The sequence below is a fragment of the Microtus ochrogaster genome, chromosome 4 (genome assembly GCF_000317375.1).
Source record: "Microtus ochrogaster isolate Prairie Vole_2 chromosome 4, MicOch1.0, whole genome shotgun sequence".
Lineage (NCBI taxonomy): Eukaryota > Metazoa > Chordata > Mammalia > Rodentia > Cricetidae > Microtus > Microtus ochrogaster.
In genome coordinates this window covers 41210256-41237760 of record NC_022011.1, presented here as the reverse complement: position 1 = coordinate 41237760, position 27505 = coordinate 41210256, and the positions used below count along the sequence as shown (strand labels likewise).

Below are 27505 nucleotides of genomic sequence, written 5' to 3'. Positions count from 1 at the left end.
TGTGGAAGTCAGAGGACAACTTTGAGGAATTCCTTCTATGCTATGTGAGCTGCAGGTGCCTTTACCCTCTGAGCAACTTCACCTCTCCCTTCCTGAACCCTGTTCTATTTTATTTTGAGAAAGGGTCTCACTAAGTTGTCCAGTGTAGCCAAACCTTTTTCTGTCCTGCCTGCAGGTTCCCACAGCCACTTATGAAATAATCATTTGGAAGCTTAATATCTTAATATTAATTATAAATGCTTGGCCGATGACTCAGCTTCTTACTGGCGAGCTCTCTATATAAATTAACCCATTTCTAATAATCTGCATATCTCCACGTGCCCCGTGGTTTACCGGCAATGCTCTGCTGGCATCTTATTCCTCCAGCAGCTGTTGGCATCTCCCTGACTCCACCCTCTTTCTTTCTGTCTCTCAGCCTGGACTTCCTGCCCAGCCACCCTCCGCCCTGCCATAGACCAAAGCAGCCTCCCCATCAGCCAATCGTAATAAACACATTCACAGCATCCAGAGGGGCATCCCACATGAGTTCAGGATTTATTTGAATTGCAAATATCCTTCTCACCCTCCCCCAAACTGAGATTCTAGGTATGTGCTACCATGCCCAGTTTTTTGTTTTTTATTTTTCCTTTTGTATAACAAGTTTAGTATGGCAGAGTATTTTATTTTAATCAGTCTTAGGCATATAATTCAGTGATATTACACAGATCTATAATGTATATATAAACGTTTAAAAAGGATTTTTAGTTTTATGTGTATGAGTGTTTGGCCTGTGTGTATATGTATGCACCATGTGAGTGAGATAAAGGAACTCTAATTCTGGCGCTGAAGTTGTAGACAGTGGTGAGCTGCCGTGTGGCTGCTGGGACTCTAACCTGGGTCCTCTTGAAGAGCAGCTAGTTCTCTTAGCAGCTGAGCTGTCTCTCCACCCCAAACCAAGCGTTTTTATAGCCCTCAACCTTAGTAATTAATAATGACAGGAGCAATAGTAATAATAAATTATAACAATATTGCTTTTTTTTCAAAGCAGAGTTTCTCTGTGGAGTCCTAGGTGTCATGAAACTCGCTCTATAGACCAGGCTGGCCTCGAACTCACAGAGATCTACCTGCCTTTGCTTCCCAAGTGGTGGGATTAAAGGCGTACACTACAACCCCTTGCTTCTAAGTGCTTATTAAATAAATAAACCATCACCTTCTCTTTTCCCATTACCCCAGGAATCTCTGTTCTTTCAGCCCTTATAAGGTTGACTGTTCTGCATTCCTCACCTAAGAGGAGTCACATAGTATGTATTGTCTGTGTCTGGCTTATTTTACTCAGAATTATGCTTTAAAATTGGGCTTTGATCACCACTGATGGGTGAATACCACTCCATTGCATGGCTATACCTCATCCATTCACCCACCATGGATGGTTGGATTATTTCCACCTTCTGACTATTGTGTGCAATGCTGCTGTGAACGCAGGGTGGAAATATGTATTCTTTGAATGTTCTGAGTCAAATGAGCATGTGAGTCTTGTCTCCCCTGTCCTGTGCACTGTCATTAGGAGGCCTGGCCTTGATAGAGTTCAAAGCCAACTACATTCCCTAGAGTAAGAAGCGGACAAAGTGTGTTATCATAGAGACATCGCCTGTGGTGTCTGCCTGTATCTGTTTTCTACAGCTGGTCCCTTCTGTTTATTCTATTACTCAAGACTCTTTGGTGAGATCTCTGCCTTGGCAACTGCCATAGCCAGAGAGGCTCCTGGATCTGCCCAGGTTTGCAACCTTTGGAACACAGGGGAGATATTCCTTAGTGTCCAATGTGGTCCCTCTAGGCCTGAGTCTCTGCTGGTCTTCAGAGCATCAGAACTCCCTCCTGGACGCTCCCACGAACTGCTTCAAAAACTTTTCTCCTGGAGGTGCCAGACCAGTGCAAGGAACTCAAGGACGGAGCCTGTTCCCTCCCCTCTTTCCTTCTGGAGTTGTCTGACCACTTTTCCTCCTCTTGGCCCATGGTTACCGGAGGGAGCTTCCCTATGTGGACTACAGAACAGCCCAGGGTGAGGTTTGGATGGTAGGAAGCCTGCGAGAGAGATGTCTGTATTTATACCGTTGTTTCCAACTCTGGCTGGGCCCAGAAACTGTCCAGGGAGCTTTTTAGAAGCATGGTTCCCTTGGGGCCCTGTCTCCAGAGAATCTGAGTCATTGCCAGAGTGATGAGGACAACACAGGAGGAATTTTCCTAGTGGAAGAGGAGCTGGGTTGAGAAACAAAGGTGGGGTGCTGTGGGGAGAATGGAGCACTGGGGGGGGGCAGACGTGTTGCCAGAGCAACTTGGGAGTAAGCAGTGGACAGGAGCCTTGAACACTATGCCAAGAGGCTTGCCTTGCCTACCTCCAAAGGGTGGCTTTTGGTAGTCAAAGCAATTGACCCAGCAAGCATAACATCCTGAAAATGCTTAGCAGAACAGCAGACCAGAGTTAAAACAGTTCATCTTGGAAGGAATCACAAAGCTCCAGGCATTAAGCTCCAGAAGTAAACAACACGAAAGCCTTAGGAAGTCCCTGAAGCTGATCCTATCCATTAGAGCTCTCCCTCCCCACGTTTACATAAGCTGCTAAGGACTGCTGGGAGGCTCAGAGAAAGCAGGTTGCCCAGAGATGCTCAATACTCCAGGCCTGGAAGAGACAACTCCGCCTGTTGAGCTGAAGCTCTGTGAGCTCCAGGTGCCCAGCTTACTACACTGTCACTCATCCTGAGATGAGCTTTGGTGATGCAGCTAGCTGTCTCTGAGTCATTTCTGCTCTTGTAAGTGACCCCAGTAAACCCATTTGGTTCATCAAGTTGGACTCTGATGGTCTCCTGCAGAGTTGGCTCACTCTCTGGGAGAGTAGGTGCTTATTCAATGTCACACGACAGGGCCTTCACTTCAGGGAGATGGAGGTTGCTGTGGACAAAGCCAGCTTGCTTCCTGGAAATCCATGGTTCTGGCTTAACCCAATTTAGGATTCTAGCAAGTGGTGAAAAATTACATGCATAGATCCTAGTGCATTGTGGGAGTAAACTTGCCCTGTGCTGGGGTGACTAGGATGTGTTGGACTGTACATGATGAAGAACTAGCCCAAACTAAGTCGCCTCAGGAGCTCTCTGTGAGAGTTCAGAGTTTTTGGTGTTTGACTCAAGCCACTGTGGGTTTAGGTTTCCCACCAGCTCTGTTGGCTTTGAGCATCAGAATGCTAGTCAAGTATCTGTGGGCATTAGGGCTCTCAACTGTGCATCGGCAAGCTGAGGGAAAGACAAATCCGTTTTTTGTAAATGTTTTCCTTGGGGAGGGAGAGGATGAGCTGCTTCCAACTCCACAGAAAACCTTTCTTTGGTTCTCAGGAATCCGCATGCTCATTCTTGGCCAGATAAGTGAGTGAGGTCCATCTGGTTGCTGGGTAAATTTCTCCTGTCCTGTGTGAACATTCTCAGAGGGATCCTGGGGAACACTAAGGGTGCTGAGGCAGGAAGGAGGCAAGAAGACACAGTGAATGGCTATTTGGTTGACTTTTTGGGGGGCCAGATGCTAAAAATAAAAACCTTAACAGTAGACTCCTGCAGCTTTGTGTAGTCATTATCAGAGGGTTTCAACTCTGGCCCGTTTCTCCCTCACCCAGCAAAATCTTAAGAGTTTACTAGTATTCTTATGAGCGTTTGTCTGCAAGGGCGTATGTGTACCACATGTGTGCCTGGTGCCTGAGGAGGCCACAGAGTGTTGGGTCCCCCAGAAGTGAGCTGCTGCTGGTTGTGACAGGTAAGACCAAGCAGAGGCTCCTCCATCTTGTATTCTTGCTGAGGCCATTTCAACTTTAACTAGAATTTGACCTCCTTGACAGAGAATCCCATGGAATTAGCCAGCTCTAGTCTAGGAACCCAAGGTCAGGATGTCCTAGCTAACTTTTCTTAGTACCCATTCAGCCACCTGCTTGTGCAGAACCTCCTCCAGCTGACTGTCACAGCTTCTTTCAGGCTGCTTGTTTCTGCAAAGTCTGTCCCTGAAGCACTGAGCAAGATGCCAGAACATGGTTTCTGCCTTCAGAAGCCTCATGCTCTGGACACTCGGATTACACCTGGCTTCCCAAATACCTGTCCAAGATGGCTAAAGACTTTCAGCAGGTTACAAACTATGTCATCTCTGGTGAACACCCCACAACAGTGTGGGTGCTGGAAGGGAGCCTGGGTTTCTCTGCAGGAGGAACAAGTTCTACCCTGAGTCATCTCTTTAGCCCGTCACCCCAGAATCTTTAGGAAATACATTTGTTTCATATGTGTAGGTGCATACGCACATCACAGCAGATCTGAGGCAGTCAGAAGAAAACCTGTGGAGTTGGCTCTGTCCACCATGTGTGTCATGGGGCTTTCAGGCAGGCACCTTTGCTCACTAGAACCTCAGTTGTCACAATGGCTTTCAACTTCCTCTCACAAAGCCCTTCTGGTTACAGGGCAGATTTAACACAGCCATGCGCATCTCTTTAGTGTTGCATTTAACACAGCCATGCGCATCTCTTTAGTGTTGCCTTTAGACAAACCCTAGCCTCATCCGAGCCTGGACCTGCTCTATACCTGATGTTGTGGGCATCATTGCTAAGAGACAGACAGCCTGATGAATCCAGAGATCCCTCGTGGTCTGGTTCACACACCAGGTAAGATTACGAGTGAAAGGGAAAGATGACAGCCTGCTGTGCACAGCGCTTGGCACTAGATAAATTGTCATTCTCTGAGTGTGATCTTTAGTTGGCACAAAGCTGTTTCGGGTAACTGGGTATCTATTCATAGAGTTAGGGTATAGGAATAAGGTTGTCCAGGAGTTCTGATGTTTCCAAGGCACGGTTGCTGGAGCAGTGTTCCCCTCGTTAAGTATACAAGTTTGCATGCTCCCCGATGTGTGCAGTTTTCAGTGATGATCTATAGCTTTTAGCACACTCTCAAAAGGATGGCAGATAGGAACCATCCAAGGGCATGGTACACACTGGGTGGTTCAGGGAAAAACCCTCAGGAGCACCATTTCCAAATTGGAATCCGCAGGATTCTATGAGGGACTTCTGAGACCTTACAAACAGAATTCAAACTCCATGTAAGTGGTAAGGAGATCGGATGCTAAGAAGCATAGCTGAGTGGAGAGCCTGAGTTGAAGGCCCCTTCTGTAGCTGTTCTCACTGAAGCACTCAGTGCTGTAGATGCAGACACTGGGAAGAGACACGTGTTCCAGTGCACCGTTCCCTTGGAAATAAAGGTTTGCTGCTAAGGGCTGGAGAGATGGCTCAGCGGTTAAGAGCACTTACTGCTCTTCCAAAGGTTCTGAGTTCAATTCCCAGCAACCACATGGTGGCTCACAACCATCTGTAATGAGGTCTGGTGCCCTCTTCTGGCCTGCAGGTATACACACAGACAGAATATTGTATACATAATAAAGTAAATAAATGTTTAAAAAAAAACAAAAAAAAAAGGTTTGCTGCTAAAAGGAAATCTGAAAAGCAATGGTAGGTGGCCAGGCTCGACAGTGTGGGGACTCACGGGGTGAGAGCCAGGCATGGAAAGATGGCAGGGACTCATATGGTATTAGCCAGACGTGGGAAGACAGGCAGTGTGGGGAGTTACAACAGTGAACTAGAAAGCATAATAAACCCTGTGTTTTGTGTTTTCTTTTTTCTATTTGGGGTCATGCTGTGAACATGTTACAGACAGTCAACCAGTTCCTTTCTTTGCCCTGAATCACTAAGGTTTCAGAACCTAAAACTCAAGTTAAGATTTAAGTCCCCTCCCCCCAAACTATGAATGCAAACTCCAGTGAACTTCTTCACAGCAACACCACAGACTCTGACAGAGGGAACTGGTTATAGGGACACACTTTATTACACACGTGAAAACCCACAGCAGCACCCTTGCCACGCCCCGCCGTTCCCCTCTCCTCCCTGTGACTGCACTGTAGTCTGCTGGGTGACTAATTCACAAGGCACAGAAGCAAAGGCCAGTCGGTGTCTGGAGAAATCTAGAGAACGGTGTATCATTTTCCCCTCTGAGCAGGTGTTTGCACCAGGACACGGGGTACCTGGTCCTCAGTGGGGGGCAAGTCACTTCTCCAAACAGATGAAACCATCATTTTAAATTCAAAATGTAAGTGCAACTAGAGTCCTGGGTGGAAATCTCAGAAATCCCAGCTGGGTTCAAGGCTTAGAAAGCTGGTGTGAGGGAGGTGGAGGCTCCATGTGGGCCTGGCGCACAGCGGAGTAAACAGTGCTCCCACCACAGGGAGCTGCTCTTTTAGGCATCTCCAGGTGAATCAAGAGCCTCAAAGTTGTTGCAAAAGTCACCACCAAGCTTTCCAGGCCAAGGGAAGGATGTCACAATAAGAAACTGTGGCCCATAGGGACCGACCACTTCCTCTTGGTATCAACGTTTGTATGAAAACAATAGCAAAAATCCTGCCCAAACAAGCATTTTCCTTCTGCAGCGAGAGCTCAGCATGGTGTCTGTGCAAGACCAGGGATCACACGCTCCCACTCTGTGTGTTAACTGGTCGGGTAGGATCAGCAGTCACAACATTCATAGTGTAGAGTAGTTAACAGTATGCAGAGAGCAAAGTATAATGGTTTTCTTAAGATTTTTTTAAAAAAGTACTTCTTTACATAAGCTATTCAAATGGGCATATAACAATTATTTATAGAACTTAAAAAAGTTAGTTTTAAAAATCAAAAATTTAAAAACCTGATACATGAAAATAGGCAAAAGTGAGAAGAAGCACTTTTATGACAAGAATTTAGCTGCTCTTTAAGGCAGCATAGAAAGGGACCATCAAGTCTCAGGGAGGAACAAAGGGCTTGTAAAAACTGCAGACATTGTTTTCAAAAGGACCACCCACCACAGTGGGGAAGTATGGTACCCAGAGTGGGGAGGTACAGGTCCCGGGAGGGCCAGTCAAGCCTCTTTCTCGAGTTCTGACAGGATCATGGAGGAGTTTGGGCTTACACCAGGCAGACAGACACTGGGGAAATGCCCTTCAAGATTCCCTGACGGGAAGGCACAGGTGGCCCAGAGAAGCAGGGTGACAAAAGTCTTCACTGTGCAGAACATTTGCCCAGTGGGGTCGGGCGGCATGTTGAGGCTGTGTCCCTGGCTTGACTGCTCACATAGGGCTCGGACAGCTTAAAGGAAGTTAGAGAGGGCTTCAGCCTACCACAAAATAGGATGCAGATTTAGTCAGATCAGATACTCTAAATTTAGTCTGCACCCATCTGTCTCACTATTTACAAGCTAGTGACTTTGTTTGTTTTGGTGCTAAAGATGAAACCCGGAGCCTGCTACACAAATGCTCTACTATTGAGCTACATCCTAGCTCCAAAGTGGTCTCTCAGCTGCTCTTAGGATTCCTGTCCCTTCTAAGAGTCCCTCGGTCTACATACAGAAAAGGGGAGGGATGGGAACAGTCAAGCTTCCTGCTAATCTCGCTGCAACTGAACGGCTAAATTGGTCCCACTTTCCCCTGGGAAGGGCTCAGCACAGGGCTGCACAGACCTGCACAGCTCAGTGTTTAGAGCCCATGAGGCCCTGCAGCATATCGATGGGCAGAGGGAAGACAATGGTGGAGTTCTTCTCCGCAGCGATAGTGGTCAGGGTTTGCAGGTACCGGAGCTGAAGGGCGGCAGGGGACTCGGTGATAACCATGGAAGCTTCTTTCAGAGCTCTGGACGCATTCATCTCTCCCTCAGCTGCAATCACCTACAGAGGGGAAGAAGAGGTCAGCTGGCAAACAGCATGGTGCCACCCTGCAGTCTTCCAGTAAGGGCTCGTGTGCCTTAGGCAGCCTTTGGGACTTCCCAGGAATCAACGCCTAGACTCGCTTCCAGATGTTCTTTTCCTGAAACATGCTGAAGGATGTGTCTGGCTCAAGGTGTTCTCTTTTACTGCCGCCTGTCCCCCATTGAACAGGGAAGACAGTCATACTGAACAGGGTATTGAACAGTCCACAGCACTGTGAAGGGGTGAGTGGCTGACTTCGTGTGTAGATACAAGCCCTTTGCAAATCACGTGGCTTCCAGTTCTTTGAAATCAAAGAAAGGAAAGACTTTATTGAACCAAAACCTGACAGATCCTGTTTGATAGAAGGCAGTGTGAGTTTTAGCACACGAACTCGTGTGCACACTAGGAAGTACATGACAGCTCCATAGTAACGGGTACTAACCATCCACGCACATGTGATGACCCTCACACATTCAGGAGCGTATTAGGAGAAACTCTGGAACACTTGCAGAACCCTCTTCAGACCTACAGAAAGCTTTCATTCTGCCCTGTCCTGTACATGTTGCTGTAGGATGATAAGATAATTCCCAATAAGCCGCCTTGGTCATGGTGTTTCAGCACAGCAATAGACAAGGAGCTAATACACTCCTCTAGAAATGGGACAGCATCTGATGGTATGATCAGGGGGCAGACAGAGCAGAGAAATCAAGTTCTAAATGTTGTACCCAAGTCGCAACCCCCAGAGAGACCACCAGGATCCAGTCCAGTCCAGAATGCAAAAGCAAGGTTTATTCAGCACGCTGTCCAGCCAGGCTGGGGCTTGACCACTACTTGAGGCAGCACATCATTTAGGGTTGACATTATATAGGCAAAAACCGCAAGCCAGGTTTATTTTGGGCCAAAGGAATTGGTTTTACATAACAGCAGGTGTCTTATCTCTAACATGCCACCTCCCCAAAGCAGGCCCCCTCCCCACTTTTGAGGGGCTTCCTCCGCTCAGATTTTCTTAGGGAGCACTGCTGTGTTCATTCTTGCTGCACGCTGTTACTGCCTGTGAATAGCTCAGCCTTTATCCATCTAACTCAGGATGGGTACTTGGAAAGTTTCCAGGTTGGGGTGAAGTGTTTCTGTGGCACACCCCTAGTAAACATGGGCATGGATCTATGAGATACACACTGAGGGGTGGAGCTACTGGCCATGGGCTCTGCAAACATCCAGCTTTGGTAGATATCGCTACACTGCCTTCCAAAGTGACAGTACCAGCAGGCATTCCCACTGCGGAACACAAGGGCTCCCATTCCTGCCTCTCCACTCCTAGCGCCTCTCACACTGTGTTTTCAAAGTATCATGATGTATGTCTAGGGTGGCATCTGCCTGTGACTGGAATCTGAGTTTCCCTGTGGCTTATTAACTGGAGGACTTCCATTCTGGAGTCTGTTTTATGCTCGCTCTCTCTCTCTCTCTCTCTCTCTCTCTCTCTCTCTCTCTCTCTCTCTCTCGGCAGCTTGCTTACTGAAGAGGTAGCTGCCTTCTATCTTCCCATGAGAACTTGAGCGTGAGCAAAGCTGCAGCCATTTTGGAGCTATTTATTTCGTAGTGTACTTTAAGAAGCAGGCTCACTGTGCGGACCCCACCCTTGAGGACAGCCAGCTGTTGCCCAGGTTCATGTCACAGCTGTCAGGCTAAGGGACAGCATGGTAGCCAGAGTTCTAACTGGCCTCCTTTATCTTTGCTCCTTGTTTAGAGGAAGACAGGAGCTGTTGAGATGTTGTAGAAGGCCAGTGGTGGGAGTCCCAGAGGAGATGGGAAGGGAAAGGGGAGGAGAGAGTTCCCACCCCTAATCAACTATGGGACCTTGAGGAAATCGCTCTGCTCTTCTGGGCTTCAGTTTTCACTGACTAGAATGGCAAACAAGTTTCATTTTGAAGGCTAACTCCAAGCCATTGAGGGTTGTTATCTAGAGCTCCATAAAAGGGTTCTGATGCCAAGTCTAAGCTCAGGGGAAACAGCCCCGCAGTTAATCACTGACATGGGGATAGAAGGTGCAGGTTCTCGGCAAGGGATCCTTTGATTCTGATATTCTATGCATGAGAAATTATTGTTTTACATGGTGTAAAAATGGGCTTTTAGCCAATGACAGATAACAAGGTAAAAGCAGTTCCTAGGTTCCAAATACCTGGATGGTAAGAGGAAGCTTCTCACAACACCGGTGGTGCATCCTGAAAGTGATGGTTTGGCAAGGACACACGTGAGAGTTCTGCAATGTCACACGCATTCGTGAGCATCTGCAGAAGGCATGGCGACTCCGGCGAGGCAGCATGCCAACAGGCTACTCCTCTGTTTGCTACTGGCAGCTAAGACATTATAATGGCCAGTCTGTGGCTGAGACAGGTATTCTACAGAATGGATAGGGTTCTGCAGTTGGCTACTTGCAACTACTACCCCTTTCTAGTGATGACAAACTGGTTTGCTCCCGTGTTTAGGAGACCTGTCAAAGGCGCAGCAAACCCTCCTATGAAAACTGCTCTTGCTGTTCACGGGGGGGGGGGGGTGGCCATGCTGGGGTGTGCTCTTGCTGTTCACAGGGGGGGCTGTGTGGCCATGCTGGGGTGCTCTCATCCCTGTTTTCCCAGAGAGAATCCCCTTCTATACAGGAAGCCTTTGCTCTTTACAGCCCCTTAGGAATGCTGGAACTTCGGAGTGAGGCACTCTTCACCATGGGCTATTTACAGTGAGAATCCAGGTCCAACTCTGGAGAGGCCTACCTCTCTTTCCAGTCCTGGGGGTTTAGGGAGATGCTGCATATTTTGATACATTGTCATCTTAAAAGATACAATTCTTTTTTATGTTAGCTTAACAGCACTACCGGAAGGGCCACTCATGTAGGCTTAAGACAAAGGCGAGATGAAGATGAGAAGAAAGAAAACACAGAAAGAGGAGAAACCCGTGGAATGGGAGAAAGAAAAAGCAGTAGGAAGGAAAGGTCCCTGGAAAAGAGAGGAGTGGAAACCATGAGGACGAGGGAGGGACAGGTGGCAGCAAGCTGAGGAACTGTCCTGTGCTCTGAACGACAATCTGCCTTTAATATGAACTGAGGAAATCAAGAATGCGGCTCACAATCCTGAGCGAATGACACAAATCTAACAGACCAATTTTCCCATGAGACCGAAGGGGAAAGGCCAAGATGCAGGACAGTGTGTGTACTTGTGCCAACAACCCAACAACCTAGTAAATAAAATGCAAGGACAGGACTAGGGAGATGGCTCACCAGATAAAGCACTTCCTGTACAGTTCTCCATGAGGACTGGAGTTTGGATTCCCCGGCACTCATGTAAAAGCAAGGCGTGGTGGCACACATCCGTAACCTCAGTACTGGAGGGGAGGCAGGCGGGTCCTGGGGCCTTGCTGACCAGATAACTCCCTGTCTCAAAAATGTGCACACACACACACACACACACACACACACACACACACACACACACACGATGTACTCGTGCATACACATATGTACACATACGAACGCACAAACACATGCATACACACGATGCACTCACACACATATCGATACACAAGCGTGCGCACACGCATGATGATGCACTTGCACACACACACACACACACACACACACAATTGTTAAGAGTAGTAGCCTCTGAGGAAATAGGATTTGAAACAATGGGAAGAGCTTCTATACTAAACATTCAGGGCTGTTTCACTGTTTTTCATTGAGAGTGTTTTTATTCCTGTGGATTTTTAAAAGGAACTTGAACTAAACAAAACAGAACCTAAACAAGCAGGAAACATTACCTTGGCTCTTGCCTCCCGGGCAGCCTCTGCCTCCGCAGCCATGGCTCTCTGGAGCTGGACAGGCAGTTTCACATCCTTAATCTCCACACGCTCCACCTTTATTCCCCAGTCATCGGTGGCGTCATCCAGTGTACTCTGGAAGGACAAGAGAAAGTGAGTGCAGCACACGGGGCGCCCAGGCTCCTGGCCAGGCGCCAAGAGCAGCTGCATCCGCTGAGATGTGGGGTGGATCAGGTCTGGTGACAGTGGCAGAGAAACTGCACCACAGGAGCTCAAGCTGGGGCTGGAGACAAACTGCCCTGATTCTATTACTGAGGAGCCAGTGCAGCTGTTGGCAAACTCGAAAGGGTCATAAAGAAACTGTTTATTTGTGGTTTCCGCTGCACCTCTTCCAATACTCTGCCTCGCTCTCATAGGTCAAGAGCAGGATGGGCAACACAGTGAACAGCTGAGGCCATGCTCCTGTGAAACACAAGTGCAGCGGCCAGCCTGGGCTAAGCCTGCTTTGTCACTGTTTGCCTACCCGAGTCAATGTGAGCCATGAAATCCTGTTTCACTCCTCTCTTTAGAAGGGCAGGAATGAACCGCACTATTCCAGGAGGTATGATGGCGTCACACAGGCCATATTCCTTAGCAGGGCGGTGCCAGTGATGCTGAGGCAGGGCCACAAGGTTAGCCTGGGCTACTCTGAGCTGTAGAGTGACAGCTGTTTCAAAACAAAACAAGCCACAGACTTAACCATGGCAAAACCTCTATGAAGGGCAGGAATTCATATTTATAATACTGTAACGTTTTTGAACAGGTCACCCTTAGTATTAGTAACATCTACCTCACAGTCAAGACTGGAAGGCATGACAGGTATGCGCAGATTCATGACCTGTCCACACACCAGGGCTTCAGTGGTGTTCTTGCAGAATAACATCTAAACCGTTATGATCTTATGATGAGGATACTATGGATTCTGGGAAAAACAGAACACTGGAAGGAATCTAAAAATAGCATGCACCTGAGTTCCATAAACTTGTGGATGTTAGTCTGAAAACATTTATATAAAGTCTGGACCCCTGGAAAAGAAAAAAAGGCAGCCATGCCGTCGTCAGTCATGGATCCAGCGCAATTATCTCTTCAGGCTAAGTGACAGAGCCACCTTCCTCACCTGCTGTAGAATAAAGCTCTTGTACACTGTAAGGATTTGCCACTCATATTAGTATAATAAAACGCTGATTGGCCAGTAGCCAGGCGGGCCGACTAGACTAGGAGAATTCTGGGAAGAGGAAAGACAGAGACTCAATCACCAGTCAGATGCAGAGGACGCAAGATGAGGATGCCTTACTGAGAAAATGTACCAAGCCACATAGCTAAACATAGATAAGAATTATGGGTAAATTTAAGTTGTAAGGGCTAGTCAATAATAAGCCTGGGCGAAGAGGCCAAACAGTTTATAATTAATAAAGCTTCTGTGTGTTTCTTTGGGACTGAATGGCTGTGGGACTCGGTAGGACGGACACTTCGGTCTACACTCACCTGCATGTGGTGTGCAATCTCCTCCCTGTCAGAGAGAATCTGAGACAGGTTCTTGGTGCCCAGGGCATTCCTCAGCGTGGTTTGTGCCAAAAGACGGGTTGCCGAATCTGCATTGGTGATATTTGCCACAGCCAGGGTTGCATTCTGAACACGGTAATAGACCACGCCATCCACACTGATTGTCACTGAATCCTTAGTGAGGACCTACAGGAGGAAAAGGACAATCACACTCCCACCACAGCTTCTTCATTGTCACTACAAATGCTCATCCTTGAATCCTTAAGCAATGGCTGATTTTCTTCAGTAAGGCATCAGAAGATTAATTACACCCTTCGAGATTTCATCAAACATTCCTAGTTATCCAACTCCAGCTGATTATCCAATCACTCAACAGATTTGGAGATGCCACTCATAGCTAGCATTGTTCTTGTTAATTTCTTCCCAGCACTCAGATGTCTTCTCGGTGGTCTCTCTGACTGTCACAGTCACAGGCACACTTCCTGGCACCTGGTCTCTCTGACTGTCACAGTCACAGGCACACTTCCTGGAGGGACGCACTGAGTGGGATGTGGAGTTTTCCCCAGAGACTGAGTTTCCTTTCTTTTTTCCTCATTTGATTTTTGTTGTTGTCTTTTTTTTTTTTTTTTTGAGACAAGGTTTCTCTGTGTAGCAACCCTGGCTCCTGGCTGTCCTGGAACTTGCTCTGTAGACAAGGCTGGCCTCAAACTCACAGAGATCCTCCTGCCTCTGCCTCCGTAGTGCTGGAATTAAAGGTGCGCATCACCACCCAGCAACTGTGAGTTTCTTAGGGGCAGTTTTTCTTTGTTTCTCTCGCACTGACAATGTGACTGATACCTGGTGGGTCCCTACATGAGAGAGGAACTGAAATGAGATCTAGAAAATGAGTGATGAGCCTCGCAGGAGCGGAGTCCAGAACCCGAGCTGGCTCTGCTTGCACCCAGCTGGGTGGGCTGTAGCGGGCTGTAAGTCATGAGACCTGGAAGCCCCTCATCTGTAACTATTTCTATGATGGTCATGAAGGAAGCCTTTTAAAACATCCCCAGCTATGCCAATGAAAAGTAATCGCAACAGCTAAACAGCCCCATAGCCCTGCCAAGCTCCAAAGCAGCAATCCTCTTTTGTTGTTTAGCAATCTAAAAATACCTCTAAACTAGAGAAGAGGGGACCTCTTCAAAAATGCACAGTTCCCTACCGTCTCACGTGACAAACTCTTACCGCCATGGGAAAATGAATGTCACTCACAGATCTTGCCCCTGTGGCTGCCTGCCACAGCTGTGTTCAGAGCGTCTCTGCTCATTGTTTACTGTGGGCAGAGGGTTTATCTCCCTCTGCAGCAAGCTCACAGGGGATAGGGAAGAGCTGCTTGCCAAGTTCCAATCCACTCTGGGCTGGCAGCTTACAGGAGAAAGGGAACAGCGAGAGGCAGAAGTGCACAGCAACACACCAGATGCCCACAATGTTTACACAAGAAAATGCCACACAATTCCCAGCCTTCCCAGGAGCTCCAGGGAGCCCATCAATGACAGGGAAACATGCAGAGAATCCAGAGATGTCTGCACTGAGAAGTCCAACCATACCAGCTGCTTGGATCAGTACCAGTAAGGGAGTTCCCATCTGGTGTCTGGATTATGTGATCTGTGATAGGAGAAAGCTAGGCTCCAGCATCACGCTGAGCTCCCGGCCTGTGCCCAGGGAACATGCTCTCCCTCTTCCCACAGTTAGCCTGGTCAGCAGCAGTGGGGACTCCTGTCTATGTCTATGTTCTATGTCTCCTGACATATGGGCACCAAATGGCCATGACAGAGCTGGTGTCCAGTGCAGTGAGCCCTGAGCTGAGGGGAAAGCAACAGAGAATCCCCAGGATTTGTCTCTCTGCAGTGTGGCCTTCTAGGAACTGGCTGTGGATGCTGCCTGAGCTGTTTGTGAAGAAGCTGGAAGGGTGCGAAATGATACAGAAACTCCTAAAATACCAAACAAATGAGCAGTTGCTAATTCTGTGGCTTCTAACCAATTTGTCTCACATAAAAATGAAGACCCTTAGAAAGGATGTTCAACTAGACTGAATTTGTTTTTCTGTCAGAAACCCATGGAAGAGAGTTGTGGTGGGAACAATGATAGCTCCATGTCCTTGGGCACACAGTTTCTAATAACAGCAAGGAGCACTCCCCCGGCACTTCAGTCTCAGCGCTCTGCTAAGCAGTTCCCGCTGGAATCTCAGTCACTCCTTACAACACCACGTTAGGTTGGCCTCACCGTTATGACCTCCATGTTATAGCTGAGGATGTTGAGACACAGAGAACTGAAAGACTCACCCAAGGCCGCAGAGCTGGGAAAGGGAAGGCAGTCAGCTGCCAGCGCTGGCCTAGGGCAGGCTGTGAGAGCCCTCGGCCATAGCTAGAGAACGACTCACCTCCTGAGGAGGAATATCAAAGGAGATGGTCCTCATGTCCACCTTGATGATGGTGTCAGTGCAGGGCAGGATAAAAAACAGACCTGTAAACAGGCACAGGATGGGAGAGACCGGATTAGCTTCAGCTTGATCAGCCCTAGCGGGCTCAGTCCCGACTGCCGTTTTTAATACTTTGGCTCACTTCTCACCCTAAGAGCTCACAGTCTCGCACAGTACAGTGCCTTCACTCTGTTATTCTCTCCCTCCATGGCTCTGCATGGAGTTATCCCTGTCAGGAATACTCTGTGGCTAATACTTCTTCATGCCTTGCATTCAGAAGGGCGGCCATAGTTGTACATGCAGGTATTTACAATATTTGGAAGGCTGAGGCATGAGGATTGCTGGGAGTTTGCAGCCAGCTTAGGGTACACAGTGAGTTTCAGGTCAGTCTTTGAGATGCTGCTTTGACAAGAACAGAACAGAACAGAACAGAACAGAACAGAACAGAACAGAACAGAACAGAACAGAACAGAACAGAACAGAACAGAAAAGCCAAGCAGAGGGGCTGAGATGGCTCAAGAATGTTTACTGTTCTTCCTGAATGACCCAAGTTCAGTTCCCAGCACCCATATAGACTGCTCACAACTGTCTGTAACTCCAGCTCCAAGGGCTCCAACCATCTGATGGATTCTGAAGGCACATACACTCGTGTGCACATATTCACATATAATTGTATTTATTTATTTGTTTATTTTTGGTTTTTCAACACAGGCTTCCCCTATGTAGCCTGGTTGTCCTGAAACTTACTCTGTAGACCAGGTTGGCCTTTAACTCAAGATCTACCTGGTTCTGCCTCCCAAGTGCTGGTATTGAAGGCATGTGCCACCATGCCTGGCTAACATACAATTTTAAAATAATAAAAATAAGTATTTAAAAAACAAACCAAACAAAAGCGATGGGAAAGCTTTGCCTCGTGTCTGCTCTTCTCTGGGTCTCCTGTGTGCTCCAGGGCGTTGTGGATACTGTCCCGCAACACTAAATGCTATCGGCTTCTGTGTTGGGGTCCAGCTGTCAGACAGCAAGCCCTTTGATAAGGGACTATGTTCAGTTCCTGGGAATTCCCAGAGCCTAGCTGGGCGTGGCAACATGTTCCTTTAAACCCAGCATCTAACTGAAGGCTTTCTTTGGATGGATTCCCATGCTCAGCCTCCCAGCTGTGGCCAGTGCAAACAATAACCTAATCACCCTAAGAAGATAGTAATGGCCTGGCCAGGGTCACTAGCTATGCTGTCATAAAGCTTTTGTTCTAAGCAGAGGCCTCACTGGGGACTCATATCAGTAAGGCACTCCAGTCTCAGAGTGGAGAGAGGGCTCAGCAGTTAAGGGTACCTGATGGTCTTCCTGAGGACCAGGGTTTGATTCCCAGCACCTACATTGGGTAGCTCCCAAATTCTGTAACTCCAGCTACAGAGGGATTCCATATCTCTGGCCTCTGTGGACATCAGCACTGATGTGCACATACCCCCTACACACACACACACACACACACACACACACACACACACACACACACTCACTCACTCACTCATACACTTATATAGGTTTAAAAAACCACAACACTTTAGTTTCCAGACAGAAACCTAGTACTGACCAGGTCCTCGGGCGCCTCCTTGCAGAATGCGACCCAGCCTGAAGATGATGACCCTTTCGTACTCCTTTACAATCTGGAAAACAAACAGGAGTGAAAAGTCGCCATGATGAGCACACCCATGTACAGACATAGCTTCTTAACGTGTTTCTGCTCTGGTCAGGCTCAGAGCCTCCTGGCGTTTTCTCCATTTCCGACAGTGTCTATAGACATCAATTTGGCGTTTGCTCTTTCAAGCACAGTGCTTATTTATTGAGCACACACTTTTATACTTCTTACAAAAGCAAGAGGCACTGGGAGTCACAACACAGGCCTCTAGTGTCAGGGCTCTCGAGGCAGAAGCCAGAGGATGATGAGTCTGGGCCAACCTGAACTACGAAGTGAGTTCAAGGCCAGCCTGCACTACCTAGAAGCCCCTTCCCCAAACCCAGAAAAACACTCTGGTTGTGGACACACTGGGAATCAGGGCCAAGCGGGGAAATCCATCTCCACCCCCATTAGCGTCCCTACTAATCATTCATGTTTTGTCTGCTCAGAAAAGCTTATAGCTTTTTTTCTGATTCCTAATTACAACAAGATGTATCAAAAAATGCAGGTCACACATTCATTATTTTAGGAATATGCAAATGTAAGTATTAGTAACTTCGTAGGAAAGTTCTGTGCTGGGGAGCGCTCGCTCTGTTCCAGGCTCTGCAGTAGGTTCCAGGCTTTGCAGGCGGTTCATTTCATCCCCGCCATCATCCGCAGCAGCGACTGCCATTTTCTCCCATTTTATAAGTGAGGAAACATGGCAGTGGTGGTACTGCCAGCGAACCCTGCCCTGCCATCCTAACTATGAGATGTTTTCTCACGGTGGTCTCACATCCTGACACAGAAAGCTGGCATGGCCATCGTCACTTTGCCTGTGAGGAGGAACTGAGTGGATAGTGGCTGAAAGGTGTTCAAGATCTACTGTAAATCATCAGCAGATGTGTTTCCCAAAAGAGAGATAGAAGAAAAAGAACCACAGGCCCGTACGATATCCCTCTATCTGTCCCATAGGCCTAGTGCTCCAGAAGAGAAAGAAATGCTCTTTACCTTTATGCAAATCCATATCGATAACGGGAAGGTTATAAGTACGAACAAGAACGAGAAAGCCACCAGAATCCATCCGCATGGTCCCAGTTCTGTCCTGGAGTTTTCTGTTGAACACAAAACCGTACACCCTGTTACAGGCCATCATCACTGCACCTCACTCCTCCCGGAACAGCCCTGTCTGTGCTCCATGCTGGCTGCTTCACTGATCTCCGTCTACGTCTCACATGGCCTGATGCGCACCGGCCCATGCCTTGCATGGCCCTCATTTCACCAGCGAACACTAATAAGACACTGCTTTTTATTTTGCCTCGTATATGAAATGGTGAAAACCAAGAACACTCGGCTTCTGCCATATACAGTGAGGAATAAAGAGTCGTAACCAGGTGAGGAAGAGGAACGGTGTCTGCTCGGAAGATTCAGGAATGGAAAGGAGAAGAGGGGCACACACCCCAACATCGGGCTGGGGTGAGAGTGGACTGGATGGCTGGATCACAGCCTTTGTCAGATCCCTAAACGTAAGGAAAACACCAACAAAAAGACAGAGGAAATGTGTGTTCTAGTTCCGGGCGCAGCATGGCTCATGACAAAAATCATAAGGCACATACCCATTACAGTGTCTTTATGCAAATTACTTCTGCACACTGCCACCATTTCCTGATTCATGTTTTGTTTCTGGTTTCTTGTTATCAAAAATAATGCTGTGATGAATATCATTGTACCTGGTCTTCCTCATTCTTTTGCATATACATAGTGCTTTTGTCTGATCACAAATGTAATACATATACATCCTGATGCAAAACCATGTAGGAAAATATAAAAAGAGGGAAAAGCTACTTTAAGCTCAGAAATAGTTAACTATTTCAATACATTCTTCCAACTTCTTTCTTGGTTCGTGATATATTTTAAAATTCAAATGAATAAAGTTAGTAGCATATCCTCCTCCAGCTATTGTTCATCTTTTATTAGCCTCTATAGCCATGAACTTGTGCTTTTCTTTTTTTGACTTAAAAAAAAAAACCAAAGTTGTTGCACTACTGAAATTTACAAGGGGCTGCCAGTGAGATGGCGCACCACGTAAAGGTGCTTGCTGCCAGGATGGGGACACTTGAGTTTGATCCCTGAACCCACATGGTAGAAGAGGACTCATTATTGCAAGTTGTCCTTTGACTGTCACACGCATGCTGCCACACTGGCACTGTGGCATGTGTGCTCTGGTGCATGTGTGCTCTGGTGCATGCGGGCTCTGGTGCATGCGGGCTCTTGTACATGCAGGCTCTGGTGCATGTGAGCTCTGGTGCATGCATGCTATGGTGCATGCGTGCTCTGGTGCATTCGGGGGGCTCTGGTGCATGTAGGCTCTGGAGCATGCGGGCTCTGGTGCATGCGGGCTCTGTTGTGTGTGTGCTCTGGTGCATGTGGGCTATGGCATGGATGCACATGCACAGAAACACATTTTGTTTAAAATCAAATAGTTCTACAAGTTAATACAGAAGTGCAGTTCAAATCGTTACACTGAGATTCTTCAAAGCCCAGAGAAGTACATGGCCTCAGAGAGGAGGACCAGGGAGTCAGGTGGATAGTTTGAAAACTGGACACAGTCTTGGCCATATCAAATGCTTGGTTCCACGCCAAAACTATTATATTTATGTTCTTATTCCCTTTACAGTGAAATGATCCTATTACTAACCATCAAGATCCCATCCCATGTGGTCACAGTTCAACAAAGTGTATAAACTACACTTCTCAGGAGGTGGGGTTCCGCTGGGTTCATAAATGAATCTCAGTCAGCCATGATTGTTGGGCAAATAAGAAAAAGCAATTCTCAGTTACCCACCAAAATTTCATGAGCCTTCTTTCCTCAGACTCTCTCAGTTATTAATTTAAGGCTGTCTCCTTCTGTAGCTTATGAGGAAGGAAATGACAAGCAACAAGCAATCAACATTCCTGAGACATTGTGGCTTAAATACTTGCCAATCCTTTATTGGAAGAAAACTTCTAAAGAATAGGGATCTCACCATACTTGACTGTAAACTTTGCTTTGCCAAAGCAACACAGACAAACCCTGTCTCTAACAAATAATAACAATAACAACAATAATAAAATATTTCAGAAGAACCTAAAATGATATATATATACATTTAAATTTATTATTTTTCAAATTGAACTTACTTCAAGAAAAGTAATATAAAACCAAAACAAAACATAAAAAGGTACAAGTTGTACAGTAACTTTTGTCCCTGGCTCCAGGGAAAGTGGTTCCTTCCTTGTAAGCTCCTAGACCAATGCTCAGAGCAATGTCTGTTGCTATCCATCTGCCGCATCTGGCTTGTTTGAAGATGAACTGGAGCTGGCAGTTCATCCCAGGACTAAAAGTCCCTGGGAGTAATGAATCCCATTCACCACTGAGATCTAATTACTCTGAAGTTCAAGATGCATTGGGTTCTCTGCTGAGAAAGGCCAGCAACTGCCTCCCATCTAAGATGAGGGCTAGGTCACTGTACCGTTGAGCAAAGGGGAAGGTTGGGCTAAAGAGTTGCTGCACCATTTCAGTTACAGTATGTCGAGGCAATCCTTTCCTTCCCTGACTCGGCATGTGAGCGGAACACTTTATGTTATAAACTGTCCTGACTAGTACTGTCTGGGTAGGGACAGATAGGAATCTAGGAGTTTTATACTAAAAACACATGCTATCCAGGTCTAATAGCACTTTATTTAGGGGTAAATGGGCAGTGAAAGTAAAGCCTTGGAAATTTTTATTTTCTTCTTAAAAGATTTATAGTCAAGATGCAACTGTCCTTGTCCTCTTCCTCCTTTTAAAACAATCTAAGCAATCTTTTTTAGCAATCTTCTCCATGTGAGGGGCCAGGAGGAAACAGGTTCTGCAGACCATAGCGTCGGAGAGAACACTCCAGTCTACCGTGGCAGTACAAAGCAGTCATGGGCAGCACACAGTATGTGTGTGCAAGGATCATGGCTGCGTTCCTACAAAACTCACTTATGTACACTGAACTCTGATTTTCATGTGTAGCAAAACATTCACCCTTAAAAGGTATAAAAATGTAAAAGTTGGACTGAAGGAATGTTTTTTTTAATGTCAAAACTATTTCAGAGCCTGGAGAGATGGCTCAGCAGCTAAGAGCACTTGTTGCTCTGGTACCTCTACCTGGGTTTGGTTCCCAGCACCTACACGGCGGCTCACAAGCACCCATAATCCTGTTCCAGGAGATGTGATGTCCTCTTCTTGCCATAACAAGCACCAGGCACACATGTAGTGCACATAGATAGATGAAGACAAAACACTCGTACACATTAAATAAAATTTAAAAATCTAAAAAAAAAAAACCAAAAAAAACCCAAAAGGCTATTCACCTAAAAAGAGAGCTAGTCAGCTAATTTCTCAGGAAGTGAGTGAGGAGGAAAAAGAGGAAAAGGGTGGCAGCATGTGGCAGCGTGCATGCAGCAAGCACGGGAAAACACTGGCCAAGTCGGGAACTGCCCAGTCCGTGAAACAACTGCATTTTTCTGGGAAGAAAAAGGGAACCCCCTACACGAACCAGACTGAGACTTCAGGCCCGCGAGGGTTCCAGAGCACACTTCTGTCCACTCTGTCCTAAAGGAATCATCAGCTGCTCTCCGCAAGGGGTTATTCTTAAAAGACAAACAAAGAAAAAAACAAGACACAAAACCAGACCACAGACTTTTTTCCCTCAGGAAGAGCTAACCATGACCCCTGTGGAGAAAAAGAAAGCAATTTGCCAGCCCAAGGTTTATACAAACAGGACAGGCACACCTTATGTTAGTGTTTCTTTCTCCTCAAAGCTATTTTACTTAGACATCTTAAAAAATATCCAGAGTTAGAAAGCTCTCATGAGCCGTTGGTCAGCATGGTGGCCCACACCTCTAACCAACACTCAGGAGGCAGCTGCAGGGGATCTCTTTGGGACTGAAGCCAGCCTGGCTGGCCAACAGAGTGAGTTTCAGAACAGCCAGGACTACAATAGAAAAACCCTGTCTCAATGAAATAAAAAAAACAAAAACTCTTTGGAGCTAAACATTGTGTTCATTTAAAATAGAACTAAAGAGCATAGAACACTTTATCATTGGATTCCCAAGTCTTCCTCAGTTGAACTGCTAAGACATATGGACGAGATCGAAAATGCAGCGCCCGACCCCAACCCTACCACTCCATTTTCTCCTCAGTAAAATGGAAGAAAAAACAGTGCCTTTCACAGTGCTATGGAGACCCAATGAGAAATTAGGTAGAATGCGTGACACTTTAAGATCACCATTAATTCGCTCATAAGGACTAAGTGTTTGATTGGGTGACTTGCCTTCCGGGACCCACATACCATGGAGAAAATATCAAGACTAACGATCTGCTTGGGGACTCTATCTCAGAGGAGGAACAGATCACATATGGGGTAGTAAATTAGTTCTAAACTTTGTCAGTCCATCTGTCTGTCATACACGCTCCCCTAAATGCAAACATTCTGAACGGGAAATGAGTATAATTCTCTGAGTCTAGCTGTCTGTCATTAATCTTTTTATTCTTTGTTTTCTCTAGGAAGTAATGCCATAATAATCTTTAAAGTTTCTAAAGAGAATTAACATATATCTGTGGGGTCTCCGTGACCACCAAGGCAGTAGAGGGTTGATCCAAGAGAGATAAGAAGGCAGTTTGGTTAAACAACTCAGTAGCCAGTGTTGGTTCAAACTTTAAGTCTGACCCAAGTAGTGTATTTTCGGCACAGTCAAGCACAGCACAATTTGGTGAAGTACTTCCTGATGATAACTAACTCAATCCTGTGAGACAATGAAGCTGTTTATAAAGTATATGTGACATATTCCAGAAAGATGGGGCCAGCAGACTCGCTGAGAAGAGAAGCTCATGAAAAGGCCCGGGGGAGGATCTGGTGTGGACTCACCACACAGTGCAAAAACCATCGAGCTTTTAGCCACCTCTCTCTCAGCCTTCTGGGTGGAAATTGGGTTTCCTACCTCTCTCTTTGAAGAGACAACCCTGTGTGTTTAGCATTTTGGGTTCCCTAGTGCTTCTCTGGAAGGAGCACATATGTATTTTCTTATTCGATAATCCTGGGAAATGCAGAAGTAAGATTATGCCTAACTATATGATGAGGAACTGACCCTCTGGAAGTGGAGCTCCCGAGTGACCCCGGCAGTGGTGGTGCGGAGACCACAACCCCGTCTCTTTACTCTAACGCTGCTCTCACCCCGTACACTTTGCTATCATCTCACGAGTGATCACTCCAGTGGACACATTTGGCGTCATTTTTATTGTCTTATACTTGAAGGCATTTTCCTGGTTGCATTTTCAAGGCTCCACTTACTAAAATAGCAAACAAAAGCTTGAGGTTCAAGTTTCTTTAGTAGTTCCAGAAAGTGGGCAGAGGCCGAAAAAGAAAGAACAAGTGTATAGTTGTATAGTAAGAATTCCTGATCTGCAACTTCTGTTTTCGTAAGTGAGGATTCTTACTAGGCACAACATCCTTTCTTGCCAATTATAGTTCCTTTCTTGTTAGTGCAAACCTAGATAAGTAGTCTGTCTATAGGAAGAAGATATACTATCCTAAAATCAATGAACAATAAAATAAGCTGCCCATCAACACTGATAAGATTATTTACTCCCTTCCACTTCCTTTTCTTTTAACATGTTATTCAATTACTATGTACTTTATACTGAAGTTTTTTTTTTATTTTGGTCCCCCCCACCTTAAAACAGGCTTTCTCTGTGTAGCCCTGGCTGTTCTGGAACTTACTATGTGAACCAGGCTGGCCTCAAACTAGGAGATCCACCTGCTTCTGCCTCCTGAGTGCTGGGATTATGGTGTGTGCCACCAACGCCCAGCTCATACTGAGTTTTTACGGTGAGGTTAAAAAGGAGATGGTAACAGATTAATCCAACCGACAAACTTCAATACCATACAATAAATGTTATGTCAGAAGTATGTCCAGAACCTTCGGCTGACACAGCTTCCAGGAAGCTGCTTCTCTGTGGCCTCTTTAAACCTCACCTTTAGTCCCTTTTGAGCCACTTCATCAACATTTCACATCTTAAAAGCAGAGCAGACAGTTACTTTATCTTCTACAGTGTTAGACTATTCAGGGACACGGAAATCTATTTACTCATAAACAACATATACACAACAGCTTCTGTAGTCTTGGTCTTCAGTTGAGTTCATTTATTACCACTGATAGTTTAGTTCAGATCAATTATTGAGTTAAAGTTCTCCCCAATCTGATCAGCTGGAACAACCGAAATAAACAGATCCGTCCCATGATTCTGCTTATTTCCAAGAGATCCTCCCAAAGGGACTTATCTGTTGACAAGGCTCTCAGTTACGACAACACAGGCCTTCGCAAGCCACCCACACTGTTCCATTACTGAATGCGCTGGCTTTAGGTAAACTGCCTTGGTTCCTCCTAGGTTTGGTATATGTGTCTCTAGGACTAATTCCCTGCAAGGCCAATGAGGCAGAGCTGGGCTTTGTAATTGCACTGCAGCCAGCAGCAGAGTCCTCTGAGTGACTTTATCCAGGAGGTCCTGATACACGCTGGGCTCCCCTGGGCTTCCTTCCTTCGTTGCTTCTTACCCCATGAAGTCCTCAAGTTGAACCAGACTATACTTTGGCACCTGCTTTACAGACAGCTAGCCGTAGGATCAGGAAAATGGCTCGGAAAGTCAGAGCCTGGGTTGGAAACTTAGTTCTGAATCCTTTGGACTGTACTTTTATCCTCCAGCTCTCAGCCTCCTTACTGGAAGACGAGGAATAAAGACACTGGCTTTATTGGCAGGGTTGCAATTGGATGTTTATAAAGATAGCATCTAGCTAAGTTTGGCACATGACACATTTGGGAAACTCTATTTAATACCTTATAGTAATAATTTTTTTCCTAATGTCAAACCACTGAGGCTCAAAATTAAAAACAAAGAACTAGAAAGCAGGAACGTGAGAAGCCTCAACATGCAAAGGTGCTGGCTGTCCGCAAGGACAGCCTGGATTTGACCCTGGATCCCACATGGTGGAAGGGGAGATTGATTCTTGCAAGTTACCTTCCGACTTCCACAAGCCAGCCATACACACGCTAAATAAGTGGAAAGGTTTTAAAATCGGAAGTGACAAAAACCAAGCAAAATTTTATTTGAGTATATGCTTCAGACAGAACACATCCATTTTCACCAGTTCTAAAATATTTCTGTCTAAAACAGATAAATGTAGCGTTAAGAAAAGGGAGTTAGAACTAAACACCAAACTGGTCTATGACCGAGAAAATGGACCGATCTTGAAATGCAGAGACCATGCTTGTTCCCAGGGTGCTGCTCCAGATGCTTTTCCTCTGCGGTAGGTGGGCACCGGCAGAGTCAACCAGCACACCCGCGCTCTACGGGGGCCCAGACCGCTAGACAGTGGCCTGTTCAAGTTTTGGAATCACTGAAATATGAATTTAAAGTATGGTCCCACTAACCCTGTGTGGCTAAGGTAATCTCTCTGAGTATCAGCTGTGGGGATTCAATAAAATAACGTTCATAAAGTCTAGTGCCTTCGCCTACAAAGTGTGTTTTTTGTTTTACTATCATTCTCTTTAATTTTACTATACTCTCAATTTGGGAAGTAAAGCATGGAGCAAGATTCACACACACACACACACACACACACACACACACACACATGCTTTTATGTCTGGTACTGAGAATGGAACCCAGGAACTCCTGCCTGGTGCCGTCTGAAATTCTTGTGGTACTCCTGAGAAAGAATTGAAGGAGGTGTTCCTGGCTTAGGGGACGGGATTTAGATGGGAAGACAGGCTGACTTTGCAGATAATCCGCACGGATGACAGCGTTCTCTGCTGGAAAAGCCCACTCAGCCTCCTAAATCTCTCCACTGTGCCATCCTCTCTGAAATTCCATCTTTAGAAATAATTCCTTTGGATCAGTAAAGCTCCTGAGAGCAGAGCAGAACTCCTGTGAGGTTTGTTATCTCTTACTGGGCATCTCCCGACCCCAAGGAGTTGTCCAATTTAAAGGCTCAAGTAGGTAGTTCTTTCAAGGACTCTAATTTCTTCAGAGGGGATAGGATGCGGCCTCTTACATTTCTAGCCTTCAAGACTAGGAAGGCCCCAGTAGGGTGTTCAACAGCGGGCTATTTACCTGGAAAGCGAGATCTCTAAGACAAAGGGGGATGGAATGAGGCAGACAATGGAGCTGGAAGGAAAGGAGGCTGAAGCCTAGCCCTTTCTTAGGAAACTTAGTTTCCCGAAGCTGGGGATGGAGGGAAGAGGGTGGGAGGTCTTCCCTGGTCCATAGGCGTGGGGATCACTGCATGGGAAGCTTCTCTTATGAAGCGCTGGGGCAGGAAAGAAAGGAGAATGGGAGAGGCTGAACCCGCGGGAGAATCGCCTCTACCACAACTGCCAGGGATTGCCCTGGTCCGCGTGCATGGCGCGAGATAAGGAAGCGCTGGCACCTGACGAGGTATCTAGGACCCGAAGGATAAGCGAGTCCCTGCCTGCCAGGGTCCCGAGCAATGGATACACGCCCCTGCCAACGGTGCGCCCTCTTGGTTGCCATACAGGTTGCATCCCAGCACCCGGAAACTATTATCTCCCAGCCGGAGAAACCAGGAGTAAAGGAGAAGAGCGCGGTTCTGAGGAATGCACACAGTGCAGGGAAGACGCGCCTTTCGGAACCCGGTGGTCAGCGGGTTGGGGGTTCGATACCCGGCGGCTGGCTCAGGGCGGCTGTGCCAGAGACGAGGGACTCACCCCTGAAGGACACGGGAGGCCTCTGAGTCACGACGTGGTCGGAAGGTCGTTTCTCAGACATATTGCTTGAGTCGGAGTCGCTCTTCACCATGTTAGTCCCGAAAGCCGGAGCCTCAGAAAGCCGTTAGCAACGGCGCCTCTCGAGCTCCGGATGCAGCTCCGCCTCCCGTCGGAGATCCTCCCAATAGGCGCCCGGAAATGGAGAGGACACGCCCCTTCCCCCGCCCTCTCGAGGGCCGCTCAGAGGGGCGTGGCCTGAGGGGGCGTGGCCTGAAGGGCGTTGTCGGAGAGGAAGAGTCTGGGAAAGAGGGGCTGGAATGCTTAGGACCCCGCCAAGGTCTCGCCCCAGCTTCCCGTAGGGTCAGCCCAGGAGGAGGTGCGGGGGACAAGGCGGTTCTAGAGCAAGGCTTCCTGCAGTCCCAGGCATCAGAGAGGAAGGAGCGCCCTCGTGCTGAGGGGTGCTGAGGCCAGCCTGGGGCACAGAGTAGGTGGTGTGAGAGGAAG

At 47.0% G+C, this 27505-nt stretch overlaps 1 protein-coding gene across 1 annotated transcript; it reads right to left on the bottom strand.

The window, feature by feature from the left end:
• Window positions 1–5851: 5851 nt before the first annotated feature.
• On the bottom strand, window positions 5852–27147 carry Stom (stomatin). The gene is made up of 7 exons (XM_005345981.2): window positions 27002–27147; window positions 18221–18324; window positions 17147–17219; window positions 15517–15599; window positions 13086–13289; window positions 11562–11696; window positions 5852–7736 (listed from the first exon to the last, which is right to left on the bottom strand). The coding sequence occupies exons 1-7, from the start codon at window positions 27090–27092 to the stop codon at window positions 7542–7544; spliced, it is 885 nt and encodes a 294-aa protein (XP_005346038.1). The 5' UTR covers window positions 27093–27147; the 3' UTR covers window positions 5852–7541.
• Between the last annotated feature and the right edge of the window lie 358 nt (window positions 27148–27505).

What these genes read in the sequence shown, in the direction of transcription:
- Stom (XM_005345981.2), bottom strand. Translation starts at nt 27,092, where the DNA reads ATGGTGAAGAGCGACTCCGACTCAAGCAATATGTCTGAGAAACGACCT. An exon ending in GCCTCCCGTGTCCTTCAGGG is followed by an intron (nt 18,325 to 27,001) that starts GTGAGTCCCTCG and finishes TGTGTTCAACAG; the next exon opens with AAAACTCCAGGACAGAACTG. An exon ending in CGATATGGATTTGCATAAAG is followed by an intron (nt 17,220 to 18,220) that starts GTAAAGAGCATT and finishes TTTGTTTTCCAG; the next exon opens with ATTGTAAAGGAGTACGAAAG.